We start from the raw sequence: 14,147 nt of genomic DNA on the forward strand, positions 1-14,147 counted from the left end.
TTTCCTTCCCCCTCCCTCCTTATCCTTTCCCTCTCCTCTCTTTTCCCTCCGCTTTGCCTCTCTCATTTCCCTCCAAGGCCGCCGTATTTATGACATTGAACTCCACAATCTGCTTTTTTTCTTTTTCTTTTTTACTCTTCTTCCCTCTCCATCTCGATAACCTCAGTCTTCGTCTTGGTTCCAGAATTTGCGGCTGGTATTTTTATCATGGGGTTCGAATCATACCTACTAATTCTGATTTCTGTCTTTGTCTTACTTTTTGTGGAGGAAAATGAGTAATCTTTGTCTGTCGTTCTCTTTATATCGCATCCCCCCTTCTCTCTCTCTCTCTCTCTGGCATCCTCCCCTACATCACATATAGTGTTTTCCCTGGCACCATTTTTGGCAATAGTGGTTCCCCCCCTTGGCACTGCCCTCATTATTGTTTACGCCGGAGAGAGAGAGAGAGAGAGAGAGAGAGAGAGAGAGAGAGAGAGAGAGAGAATCAGTGCTTTACTGTCTTTTAACCCCATTTAGCACAAACGGATACAAAGGAAAGGAAACAGAAACAGCTCTGTGGGTCCTTTCGAGGCTGTCTACTGTAGGGAAGGCTTAAGTTAAGGTAACTAGTCCATGAGTCAGAAGGAAGGAAAAGCAGTAAGACCCCTCCCATCCACCAAAACTCCATTCGAAGCAGACAGGAAAAAGTGAGAAGGATACAACACTAAAATACTGTACTGAGAAGGAACACCATGCAGCACAGAAAGATTTGACATGAACACGAAAACTGTCACGACCCATTTTAGGTTATATATTTTTGCTACATTAGACGATTAATTCTAGGTAAGATCCTCGTAGTAAGGGAGGTAAAACAAGGCACAGGATACGGGACTTTGGTTTCCACATGTTCCCTTTAGCCGTGGTTTGAGTCGCATTAGCCTACTCATTGAATGCCAGATTTTCGGTTATTAAATTGTCACTAACGGCAGACGATTTTATTCAGCAGGGGGAAGTAGCAGCTGTTCAAAAGGTTTACAATAATTTCCATGGTCTGTTTTCGTTGTAAGTAGAAGGTTTGGTATTCTAGTTGACTCCCGGTGATTTGATTAGGAACGAAGACCCTCTATGTTGTCAAATGAGTTGAGACGGGAGCTTTTTATGTTTCCACCTCTGTACACAGGATAAAATGCCCCTTCCCTGAGATCGAGTAAGCGCTCTCTCTCTCTCTCTCTCTCTCTCTCTCTCTCTCTCTCTCTCCACGCACCTTCAGACTCCACCACTTGGGCACAAATACCTACCGTCTATATTTCGACAAGCTAAGGATGTGCCATACAGTACCGATGTGGTAGTACTGGCGGGAGTGTTTTTATGGTGTGTTGGCGGGTCATAAGAGCAGTGGAGAAGGTTTTTTTTTATTCACATCCTCAACTTTTGGCTGCATCATAAAAACTTGTGGCCTCGTAACGCACAATCCTAATCCTTTATCCACACTGGTACGGCTTTTTCTGGATGCACATTTAACAGAATCAGAAATGGAGTAAGAAGTGGTAAGCTGAGAACTAGATGGTGGTGATGGATATGATAATGATGGAGGTGACGATGGTGATGGCGATAGCGATGATGGTAAAGATGGTAAGTAAAGATGATGATGATGACAGCGACGAATTTAATGAAGCTGTTGGTGATGATAATGTTGATAGTTTTGTTGTTGCCTGCGATGATGATGATGGTAATGGTTCTGACCGGCCCTGATCTGGACGTCTAAAAATGGCCTGAACTGGAGTGGTAGGAGCAACAAACCGCCGTGAATGACCTTTCTCGTAGTATCAGCAAGGAGATCGTAGGGAGACATTGCAAGGGGTGTCTGTCTAACTAAGGGACACGGAAGATAATTGTGGGTGGCGCAGGAACCTTCGGAGCACCTGATTTTTGGCGATTTATTTAGTACATTACATCTCCAAATCCTCACTGGTACGTCACTATGGTAAAGTATGTAGATTCAAGAAATAGATAAATAACATGTAAGAGAATATCAAGGCAATGTGCATAAAAATTCGCTAAGAAAAAATTTGCTGCGATACCTCTCATGACGTCTTAGTGCCGCAGGAACACTGAAAATATTGAAAGCAGGATCTCTAGCCCAGCCGTTCTAGATGCCCTGATCTGGGTTGAACCAGTTGGCGCCTGATTGTGCCGGCGTGGGCGAAGGGTAGGGGGTGTAGGTGGAGGGAGGGAGGTTAATGGGGAGATAGGGTGAACATGGGTAGGGAAGGAGAGGTGGAAACACAGAGGGAGGGTGAAAACGGGGAGACGAAGTAGAGGCGTTGAGAGGGGGAGACAGGGAGAATATGGGGTAGGAGAGGAGGGGAGGGCAAAGAAGGAGAGTGGAGGGGAAGAGGGAAAGAGGGAGAAAAAAGGAGGAGGAAGGGGAGTAGGGGAGAGGGGTGGATGAAAAGGTGAAGGAAAGGAGGGTGAGGAGGAGATAGAGTATGGAGGAAAGGAGGAGGAGGAAAAGGAAAGGGAGTGCTGGAGTAGAAAAGGAGGAGTGAAAAATGGAGAGAGGGAAAAGAAAAGAGGAAGTACAGAAAAAAATGGGTAGTTGAGGAGAAAGATGGGGGAGGGGGATGACAGCAGGAGGAGGTGAAAAATGGGGGGAAGGGGGAGGGAGATGGTCCGAGTGGGAGAGGGTGGATAAGGAAAGAAGGGAGAGGCGAGGAAAATAGGTAAGGTAATTTGCAGACGAGGAACGAGAGAAACTGTGGAGGAGAAGGGGGAGGGAAGGAATCAGGGAGAGCTGAAAGGTGGAGCGAAGGGTGGGGATGGAGAATAAACAGGCGGGAGAGGCGAGGGATGAGGAAGGATATCAGCGGAAGAGGGAGATTTGTAGCGATGAGAAGGGAGAGGAAAAGTTGAAGTCATACAGAGATACATACGGTAGCTGCACATGCCATACTGAACTTATCGACCTTCCTCTCTAGCTGCTCCGGCCTTGACAGTAATGCAAAGACTTATTCACAAGCTACAGTTGTTTCAAAATTACATCAACTGAAAAACAGAATAACAAAGTATGTGATCCAGAAAGGGAGGGGAAAGGGTAGGAGGAAAGGGGAGGTGACGTAGAGGGTAAGGAATGAGGGGAATGAAACAACGAGAGGTGATGACGAGAGAGCAGGAAGACAGGAGGGAAGGGAGAAATATGGAGAGGAGATATTGGAAAGAAGAAGGGGGCAGATAGGAATGGAGGAAAAGAGATGAGAAACAGTGACAAAGAAAAGAAGGGGGAGGATATAGGAAAGGAGGAAGGGAGGGGAGAAACAGAGAAAGAGAGGATAGAAGGGCGAGGAGAGGTGGTGGGGAGAGAGAGGGAATTAGGAAGGTGGGAAAGAGCGAAGGGAGATGTGGTGGGGAGAGAGAGAGGGAGTTAGGGAGGTGGGAGAGAGTGAAGGGATGACTCAAGCTTCTGGCAGGCTCCCCAGTGACCATCCCCCTCAAATAGCATCACTATAAACCACCCCACACCACACGTTACAACACCACCGCACCACACCATACCACACCACACAACACGCAAGAACACATACTCACACCACATCACACAAAACCACCACCACACCACACAATCATACCTCATCACAACATAATACACCAAACCACAACACACCACCCAACACCACCACACCATACGACACCACCCAGCACCACCACACCATACGACACCACCCAGCGTCACCACACCATACGACAGCACCCAGCACCACCACATCACACAATACTACATCACACAATCACACTTCACCACACCACACCTCAATTTACCTCACAGTCTCACATCAACATACCATACCATACCACACCACACCACACCACACCACGCCACTACATCATACCCGCTACCCCTCTGGCAAGGTCGTCATATCAAGGCCACAGTGAACGCCACCAGTGAATATATAAAGAATTGTGAGCTCGCTTCTTCCCCTCGCTTCGGCTGATTTGGCCGCTGAATACATCGTTTGCTTGGTGTGATTAGTTCTAGTAATGTTAGACAAGTTTTCTTTTTATATTAGACACTTATTTCACAGGCAAGTCATTAGAAGTTGGTTATAATATTAGCAAAACATTTTATCACACCTTGCAATGGAGCAGCGGAACTTTAATTTAAAAATGTAGGTTGAACTAACCAGCAATCCTGAAGTCGTAGCTGTTGTGAGCTTATCGGCATATCGGTCTGTCTTTCTGTGTGTGTGTGTGTGTGTGTGTGTGTGTGTGTGTGTGTGTGTTTTTTTTTCCGGCCTATCAACCATTGGGGCCGAAGCCCCTGGTTAAGGCCATATATACACACACACACACACACACACACACACACACACACACATATATATATATATATATATATATATATATATATATATATATATATATATATAGTGTGTGTGTGTGTGTGTGTGTGTGTGTGTGAGAGAGAGAGAGAGAGAGAGAGAGAGAGAGAGAGAGAGAGAGAGAGAGAGAGAGACTGGCTGATGGATAATAGTCAAAAGGTGGAAAATGCTCTGAAAAACATATTGAATTACGAATTTTCGGACCATCCCAGGCCGAAAATAATGCAGCTAATACCTCACAGTTGCATCTTTGTTCGAACATATAGGTTGATTTGGTTTCGTTGCTTCATTTTGGGGGTTTGAGGAGGTTACTTGGGTCTATTCTGTGTGGTTCGTGGCATTGCTCTTTCAGCGTTTTAACTGAGAAGAAGGGTGTTTTTAGTTTATTTTGGGTTTTGGATTTACATGATTAGATTCGATGTTGATCATAACTGGCACATACATTGAGTATAGAGATGGGAAGATGTTGTGCGATTTTAGTCGAGATTGGTCAGTATCGCTGTCACGAGTCAGAGGTCAAAGTTCGGTGGCGTGGCTGTGCTTTCTTGCCACTCTTTCCTATTCATTTTTTTTTTTTTAACTCATCGGTTAAATGATGCTGAATAAATAATCTTCGAAAAACAAAGCTAATGTAAAAGACTGTAAACTCTCTTTTTACAGGATCGGATGACCCGATTGTTGAAAGAGATCCCCTGTCACCTGCAAAACTAAAAAGGTTTATGAACTGTTTTTCTTGGATTGGTTGACTCTGTAGCTGCTGGATAAAAGCGTCTGGCAGAAGCAAGAATAATATGCAGTAGTATTTTGCTTCTCATGACTGTTCAGCTTTCTGTTGTAGAAAATTGGTTAGTTTTCTAACCATTGTTTTCTATATGCCAAACGTGCAATTGTTATGCCACTATTACCATGATTTGTAAGTCCAAAACCATCATTATCGTTATCATCATCATCATCATCATCATTAAAATTATCATTATTATCACCATCATCGTCATCGTAACTAGTGTATGCATGGGATAGGTAGGTTCTGAAGATTGTAAAAAAGAAATGTGGGACCATCATTACAGACAACATGTTTATGAATCTATGTACTGTATTTAAGCATGAATTCGATTATTTGTCACATTAATCAGGATTTTGGTCCTCAGCCAGAAAAAAAAAAAAAAATGAGATCACACTTAACCAGTTGTTGAAACATTGATATAAAAAGAATTAGAATAAAAAGTTATTGGGTATATCCCAGTAAAAATATTTAAATACAGGTATTGCAGTGAGAGCAGAGTACCTTGTTAGAAGTGTTATTCCAGTAAAGAATAAATAAAAATTGCTCTGCTTATATAGATAGATAGATAGATAGATAGATAGACAGGTACTGGTATCCAATATAACAGATATATAGGTGTTAGTTAAATGTTATAATTTATGGTTTCCAGAAAAAAAAAAATAGAGGGTTGGGCTACCCTCTGTAAAAGAGAAAAATCCTTATATTATTGAACAGTCGGGAGGAAAGAAGCACAGGTACATATTTCTACAAAGATATATAAGTTTAAACTACCAAGGTGTTCTGTGCTGTTTGACCCACCTTCCACTTTCCTGCCAAACACAAGATCGCCGAGGTGGATCCCTCCAACAACTACCCTCGACGATTCTTGACCTCCATGACATACCCAGAGTACCCGCAACCGAGCAGTACGGTAGGTCTGGCGCCGAATTACACTCCGAAAGGGGTAATTCTTTACACCCCCGAAGTCGTTTTGGAGACCCTATAATCCTTCTAGCACGGTGACCTGTAATTTATGCTTTGTTCTTGCTAGTTCCGGACGTTTTGGTTCATCTAAGAAAACTGCCTGGTTAGAGGAGGACTTTATCTAACCCCTCCTGTATTAATAATAATAATAATAATAATAATAATAATAATAATAATAATAATAATAATTAATAATAAACTAAACATAACTGGCTGAGAGATAGCAAGAATTTCAACAAGGCGTCACCATGCTGAAAGTGTTAAGTCGTATTTTTGATGGCTTGGGAGACTTCGTAGCACCTCTTCCTTAGCGATTTATTTTTACATATTACACCATAGTGCTCCCTTGTATGCTTTTTTTTACATGTTTCTAACGCGAACATAGGTTGTGCAAGCAACGTACAAAAGGACTCTAAGGGGTAAAAGACAGGATAAATCGACTAGGAAAAGCACTACGAAGACTCCAAAGCCAACTACAGTACGAACCCTTGCCAAAAACAGTGATGTGTGACTTCCATTATTTTAGTGTGTCTGTCACCCGTCCAGCTACTGTAAACACTGAAGCTGTGATATGTGCCCGTATAATGTTTAAGATGTACAGACGTCCCAGCTGAGCTCGGGATGGAACGACTTTAATATCTAGTAACTCTTGTTCTAAAAATGCCTATAACCAGCCATACGTAATGTTACACTTGTGATCCGTATGGCTGGTTTATGAAACATGGATGTTGTAAAAAATGACGTATATTTACCAACAATAAAAATGCCGCTCTTGTGATTTTATGGCTGGGACTCCTGTGTCTGAACTGCTTGGAATCAAGCAGCCATACAGCTCATTAACTCCTGTAGGATGTCTTGCGTAAACCTATCACGTATCATAGAAATGCTCAACAACCAGCCATACATCACAAGAGTTGACCACCCCATTCCGGACTTAATTTTCAACTTATTTTTGTTACCACCAAGACAAATGTCGATATACATATATATATATATATATATATATATATATATATATATATATATATATATATATATATATATATATATATATATATATATATATATATAAGGATCCCAGTGAATATGACAATACAGCCTATAATTGATCATTATAGTTTGAAAAGTCTCAAAATTAATTCGACTGAAAGTATGAAGAAAGTAAGAGAACATACCGTACATCATGGGAGCGAAGGAGTAAACAGTTTTTATAGTAGCTCAAATGGTGACAGGAGAATGGTGGGAGTTGTGCAACCACTGTTTACCCACATGGTCTCCAAATCGCTCTAACCCGACGCCGTGCAAAAAAAAGAAGGAAAAAAAAAAAAAGCAAAACGCTTCGCCGATCGTTCGGTACACATTTTTTTTTACATTTTTTTCTGCTTCTTTTCCTGCAAAAAACTATAGTTCTGTTTTATATGTAGTTGTAGGCGATGCAAAATAATATATAATTTTTGGCTGTTCCACATTTATTATTATTACTATTATTTTGTGCCATTTTACTTATGTTTACTTATGCCCTTTTCATTGATTACTGATTTCTAAAATTTGCTCTGCTTTTCTGTTGCTATCTTCTTCTTGCATAAACTTTCCTCTTAGCTTTGCTTCTAATACTGTTTATACTGTGGCCCAAATATTGGCTATAAGACTTGCTATATTCTGTCAAAACTGTGATATATTGTCCACTTCTCAAAATAAAGCCATGAAAGGAAAAAGAACAAGAGATCTGGCATTTTTGCTTTGAGAGGGCCGAGGTGGGAGTGTAAGGCTGTGTTTCTGGTTATCTTGCAGGAGGATTACTGCGGCTTTATGCCGTACACCCCTCGAGTTGCGGCGGTCCGGCGTCGGATCTAACCTCCATAACCTGTCCACACACCCGCCCACACCTCTAAATGCCTCTTCATGCCCCTGTAGCACTTGCACATACCTGCCACACTTACCCATGCAGACTCATATCGCCAACATTTACCCACTTACAACTTTTCTTACTTTAGGTTCATGCCCATAAACACCTGCACATGATCCCCACACTTATCCCTACCCATATCCCCAACATTCACTTATTCTAAAGGGCTATTCATGCTCATAGGCACCTGCACATGACTCCCACACATACCCACACTCATATCGCCAACATTCACAAAATCTAAGTGCCTGTTCAAGCCCATAAACACCTGCTCATGACCCCAACACTTACCCACACTCGTATCCACAATGTTCACACACTTGGTTATGAAGATTATTATTTACACCACTGCATTCATCTACCCACATATTTTTACACCTGCCCACACATCTAAATGCCTGTTTATGCCCCCGTTCACCCTCCTGACAACCCACACCTAACTACACTCATATTTACAACGCCGACACATTCATAACCATGCCTATTAGAGTTTCAGTATTCAAACGAAGCACGTCCCCCCCTCCACACCTACACAGACTCTTCAACGTTTGTTCGTGCCCTAAACATCTCTCCACACGCATAATCCTGCCATGTTATAAGCACAAGTACACCCCAACACTCACTCCCCCTCACCACAGCTTTCCTCATTACTGTAACTCAATCGTACACGCTTTTCTAGACGTTCAATACACACACACACACACACACACACACACACACACACACACACACACACACACACACACACACACACACAGGTCATTTCATAAATCCAAAAATCAGCGAAAAAAAAAAAAAAAGTAAATAAAACGATTACGCTTGTGTGAGTTATTGGCTCTGATGAAATAATTTTTGAGTAATTAATATTTTTTGACCTAATCCTAATTTTTAAGTAGGAAGCGCATTACCTAACCCCTCTGCTGCTATTAACTTACATTGATATTATATTCCGGCTGACACCAGATGATTTTATTCAGCGGGCAGAAAAGTTAGTTAATATTTAGGAGAGTGCAATGCATCAGCTCTTCGCCTCATAGGATTTCTCTCGGCCTGAAAAAAAGAAAGAAGGAAAGAGAATCGTCATTTGTCAGCCAGATATAATGAAAAAAAAAACTTGAGTTCGTCCATAGCAGCGAAAGGGGTTAGGGGAGTCTGATGAGGTGGAGGGAGGCCGATATGGTATGAGTGGGGCGACGGGTAATAAATTCGGCAACAAATGAGAGAGAGAGAGAGAGAGAGAGAGAGAGAGAGAGAGAGAGAGAGAGAGAGAGAGAGAGAGAGAGAGAGAGAGAGAGAGAGAGAGAGAGAGAGAGAGAGAGAGAGAGAGAAAGGAGGGTCTTGATTACTTAATTTTCACACTGCAGTAATCACAAGTGATACTGCAGTGCACTTCACAAAAGTTAATTTAATCATCTCTGTAACATACCTACTGAGAAAAAAAAAAAAAGTGGGGAAGGGGAGACATTTAACATGCAGGCTACAGCACACAGAAAATGAATGGGTGATCAAGAGAGTGTATAGACCCGGAGGTGATGGGAGAATGAAGAGACCAAAAAGCAGGGTGGATGGCTGAAACGGAGGAGTACGTGAGGAAGGGTAGTTTGAATTATTGAGTGGGAGTGAAGATGATTGGTGACAGAAAAGCTGGCAGACCATTTTTTTTTTTTTTTAATCTCCTTCCTGGTTATTCGGGATTAGGCGTCTGACGGCAATTAGTAGACCGATAAGTGGGTGGAAATATTATTTGTTTTACCTCGTCTCCCCACTCACCTGGCTCGGCCGTCTCCACCATCACCTGACACTCTGCAAACAGTTCTCTAGAATATATACCTAAAACTTGCTTAAAAGTAATAATAATATAAAAATGGTATACGGTACGAATGGTATGTACGCTTGTAATCGATGATTTTTATTTTGTTTCATGACTAGTTAATGATGAAAATGAAAAAAAAAAAAAATTCTGTTGGTGTGCGTTTGTGATCTCATAGTTTGTGTCTAATGCTTAAGCGTTGTTAAATGCAATTTCTTGCTTACAATTAACTTCTTATTTCTCTTATTTTTGCTGAAATTTAATGCCGGCTGCTTAATGTACTTATGTGGCAATTGGCTCCGTTTACTGAACAGTTGTTGCTAAGTTATTGGCCTTACCGCATCGACAGTAATTTCCGCCAACTATCAGTATTGCTGCCTAACAACTTTCAAGACTATTAAGCCTCTCATCCTTCACATGCTCATACTTTACTATCTTTTTCCTTGTTCTTCATTTTCCTTACATAGCCTACACTCACAAATGCAACTCTGCTCTCATAGACTCGGTAGCCACTTAACAGGAACAAACACAGCTCTTATCTCAACATATTTACTATAATATAAGCTTCAAAATGCATATGCTATATTTCCTGTCTCTTTAAATGGCCGTTAGACCTGTCACATCCTCTTGAGTAGTGGTTTTCGTCCCCTCAGCTGGATTACTCTCCTCATTTGACCTAAATCTTCCACTTCCCGTCTCACTTCGAAACACGGCTTCTACTCAGCTCTACTCTGTTCTACCACAAAATACAACTTTGACAAATTCTACCTTTCTAGCTGCTAACCAAAGTCCTTTTTGACGGCAGCTGTCATACTTCCTTCTTATTACTTGCAGTCACCTCTTTATGGCAATTTTCAGCGTACGTTTTACTTACCTTCACTTCTTTCAATAGTTTCTCCACTTCCTTGCACTAAAAATATTCCTTAGCTTCGACCATTTTATTACTTCCCTTTAGCAAGTAGCTCTCACTTTTCCTCTCCACCTAGTAGTATTCAGCCTTTTGTGTTCTATTTTTCAGTAGCTCTTCCACCTATAGCCTTCACCTCCTTCAATAACTCTTCCATTCAGCTCTACCTCGTTCAGTAGCTCCTCTAACCCTCCGTCTAAGTGTGCTGTGTCCTGCACCCACGTCCCCGCCGAAGAGGGTCCGTGTCTGCCACTTCTGCTCCTCGGCTTCACACACCCTAGTGAGTTGTGGGTTGTGTGTGTGTCGTCTGCTCTCAGCTATGCCACCGGGACTGTTGTTCTGCCCTATTAAAGCTACTTGGACATTCCTGACCTTTAGAGACAGCCTTTTCAAGTTGCCTTTATAAACGGTTTCTATAAAACTCTACTCACGTAAAAATCCCACAAGCTGAAGTTTAATTAAACTTGCTGAAGCTTCGAAACCTTGCTCAGAACTAATAACCCTTTCAGAAAGATTGACACTTCAGATTCATTTTGGCTACAGCCAAGCTCTGTTTCAGACAGTTAAAGCTAAATAGACAAGTCCCTACCTTCATAGAATTTTCCACATTGAAAAATGGTCTAAATAGGTCAACATCTGCTGAAAATCACACATGCATAAGTTCAGAATAAATACTGGCAGTCTGAGAAATTGCCGTCCTCAGCTTGTGGGCATTTTCATGTTTTGTAAATAACGATAGAATACAATAACCGCTCAGCTTCCTTTGCATCCTTATGGTTTAGCTTCATCCTTGTCCCTAGAGCTCCCTCTATTAACTCATGTTTAATGTTTTTTCTTAAAACAAAAAACAAGGACTCACGACACATGTGGGGCAGATATCACCATTCGAGTTACAGTATAAATTTGTGGCAGACATCATCAAAAAAAACTTCAGTGGGAAGGTCACAAACAGTACATACGGTAGACGTTACACCGCCAGTATTTCAAAGGAAACCCACAGGATTAAAAACTCTGAACATTAAACTCTTACGTGATTTCGTAGTAGCAAGAGCCATACCACACACAGCAGACACTTGCACTACATATTATACCTTTCGTAAATTAAGAATGATTTAATATATTCCAAGCAAGAGTTTGTTTCCTCTTCCTTTCCCATTAATTAGATATAATCTGTTTTCCGCCATAACACTTTTTATTTCATTGCTTGCTTTTTTCTGTTATCATTTTGGTTCTGGTAATAAGTTTATATATAATTGTTGCTCTTATTATTCATCATTTTGTTTGCATTGTTTTACTTACTGTTGATTTATTGTTGCTTTTTGTAACAAACTTTGGACGTATATTTTTCTATGTACTTTTTGGTTCACCGAAAGTTGTACAGGGTGAGTTTTGCACTGGATTACACAAAGCTGAGTACGAACACTGTAAATTTATTTTCATTATTACAGCAACACTCTCAATTTCGAAATGACAATACTCTTTAATCTTTTACAAGAGTTCCATCTGTGTTAGGGAAACTGGCCCGCCTGAAAAGATTCCGTTTTTATAGACTCCATGGATGGACTGGCATCTAGTCTCCCCTCCTCCCCCTCATATTTTTCAGGTGAAATAAAATCGTCGAATATCAGATGATACTGACAGATTATTTTCCTAGAACTGAAGCCTCTGTATATACTGTCTATCTATCTATCTATGTATATTTGATTCTCTTCTCGTGCTTACCAGCATCACAGCCATTATCTGCTGTGAAATATCTGGATCTGGGTTTTTTAGCTGTGAAACTGTTGCACATAATACTAGCAAGATGTTAAACTGCACATTACACCAGGGAAGGTTTTAGTTCTTCACAGAGTTAGTCATACATTTTAACTATACTGTCGGCAATAAAAGTCCTGTTGCCTCACCTTATCTCACCATGAGCTTTGAAAACTAGTACCTTCAGTCAGAAATAACGCACGCAAGTTACACTGATCTGTGACTTTGTACAATCATCATTTCCAACTGTTTTTCATTCGCCAGACTCATTTTCAGAGACCAAAGGAGAGAGAGAGAGAGAGAGAGAGAGAGAGAGGGAGAGAGAGAGAGAGAGAGAGAGAGAGAGAGAGAGAGAGAGAGAGAGAGAGAGAGAGAGAGAGAGAGAGAATAGAGTGGCATACAAACCATTTTTTTTTTCTGTTGCAACGGAGAAAATATAAAAACTGACATCATTCAATTGTTTAATGTACCGTGTCCTGAAATGTAATTGGTCAGCATTATTAGGCCTCAACACTTCTGATTAAATTGCAGCAAAGCTTTTAATCCATTTCTTGTATAAAAAGTTTACATATAGATACAATCCACATTCCTCTTGCTTACAGATCCATCCAGTTAATATTCAACATTTGTTTATCTTTATTTTACTCAGCTGCATTTTATTGATCATTCTCAACCTTATTCCTTCAACAAAAACTATATTTTTTAATGTTCGCATTCCACATGGACAGCTCAAAGATGGCAACTGAGCATTTCGGTTTCTCAGAATGCCCACCTAATACCTTCCTTTTTTAAAGCAGCGGTCCAGTGCTGCTCGAAAGTGTCCCCAAGCTGACCTCGCCCTTGGTGTTTCAGGAGACCCAGAACATGGACCCCGCTGCCTACACCCCAGCTATGACCCGTCCCCCCATCGAGAGGGCCGGATCACCCTTCGCCCTGGAACCCTTCGAGCCACGCCCCGCCACTGACTTCGAGCGACAGGCAGATGACATCATTGCCAACTTCCGTGCCAGGCAGGGAATGCCCATTGAGGTAAGATAGCCCAGCGGTATATAGTTGACTTGTATGACTTGCCATGAGAGGAGGTAGAACTAATTTGCACAGCATATGATGAGAATCTGATGGACTCTACCCTCAGGAAAGAGGAAGTGAGTTAAAGAGTCATAATGAGAATATGATGATCATAAACGAGATAACTGACTTGTATGATAGATGAGAATGGTGTGTCTGAATCGTGCAATTTAGAACTTTAAAAAAAAATTTCATGTTTTGTGTAAGAACGAAAAACAATGTTGAAAGCTGTAATACATAAATATATCAAATTACTTGCAAAGAGTCTGACTAAATGGCAAAATCAAAAGTGGAAAAAGTGAAAGTTGGAGCAAATGCATATCGGGAGTAGAAATGGAGAAGGATATGCAAGTGGCCTTCATAGAAGAAGCAGAAGAATGTGGACTGACGAGGCTGTTGGAAGATGAGATTGTACTATAGGGGGGAGTTAACATGATCTTAATTGAGGAAATAGAATATAATATCATGCTTATGTTTCTGCAATTAAGGACCGATATTTTTTATTCGATACAGTACAGTATTTTTTAAGATGATACACATTCTTAAAACTTTACAGTCTTAAACAGGATTACTGGAACTCAAGCAGCTTGATAATACAG

The 14,147-nt window shown here is 41.1% G+C and overlaps 1 protein-coding gene across 5 annotated transcripts in view; it reads left to right on the plus strand.

Annotated features, from left to right (window-relative positions):
- LOC145400261 (uncharacterized) overlaps nucleotides 1–14,147 on the plus strand; it is a 48,220-nt gene that overhangs the window by 21,209 nt on the left and 12,864 nt on the right. For all 5 annotated transcript variants that reach the window (XM_080272789.1, XM_080272788.1, XM_080272787.1 and 2 more), the window contains exon 2: nucleotides 13,333–13,509. In XM_080272789.1, the coding sequence (XP_080128915.1) occupies nucleotides 13,333–13,509 (177 nt within the window). The remainder of the gene's footprint in view (nucleotides 1–13,332; nucleotides 13,510–14,147) is intronic.

The sequence above is a fragment of the Coenobita brevimanus genome, chromosome 51, assembly GCF_032717465.1.
Source record: "Coenobita brevimanus isolate Jiangsu-jjx chromosome 51, ASM3271746v2, whole genome shotgun sequence".
Classification (NCBI taxonomy): domain Eukaryota; kingdom Metazoa; phylum Arthropoda; class Malacostraca; order Decapoda; family Coenobitidae; genus Coenobita; species Coenobita brevimanus.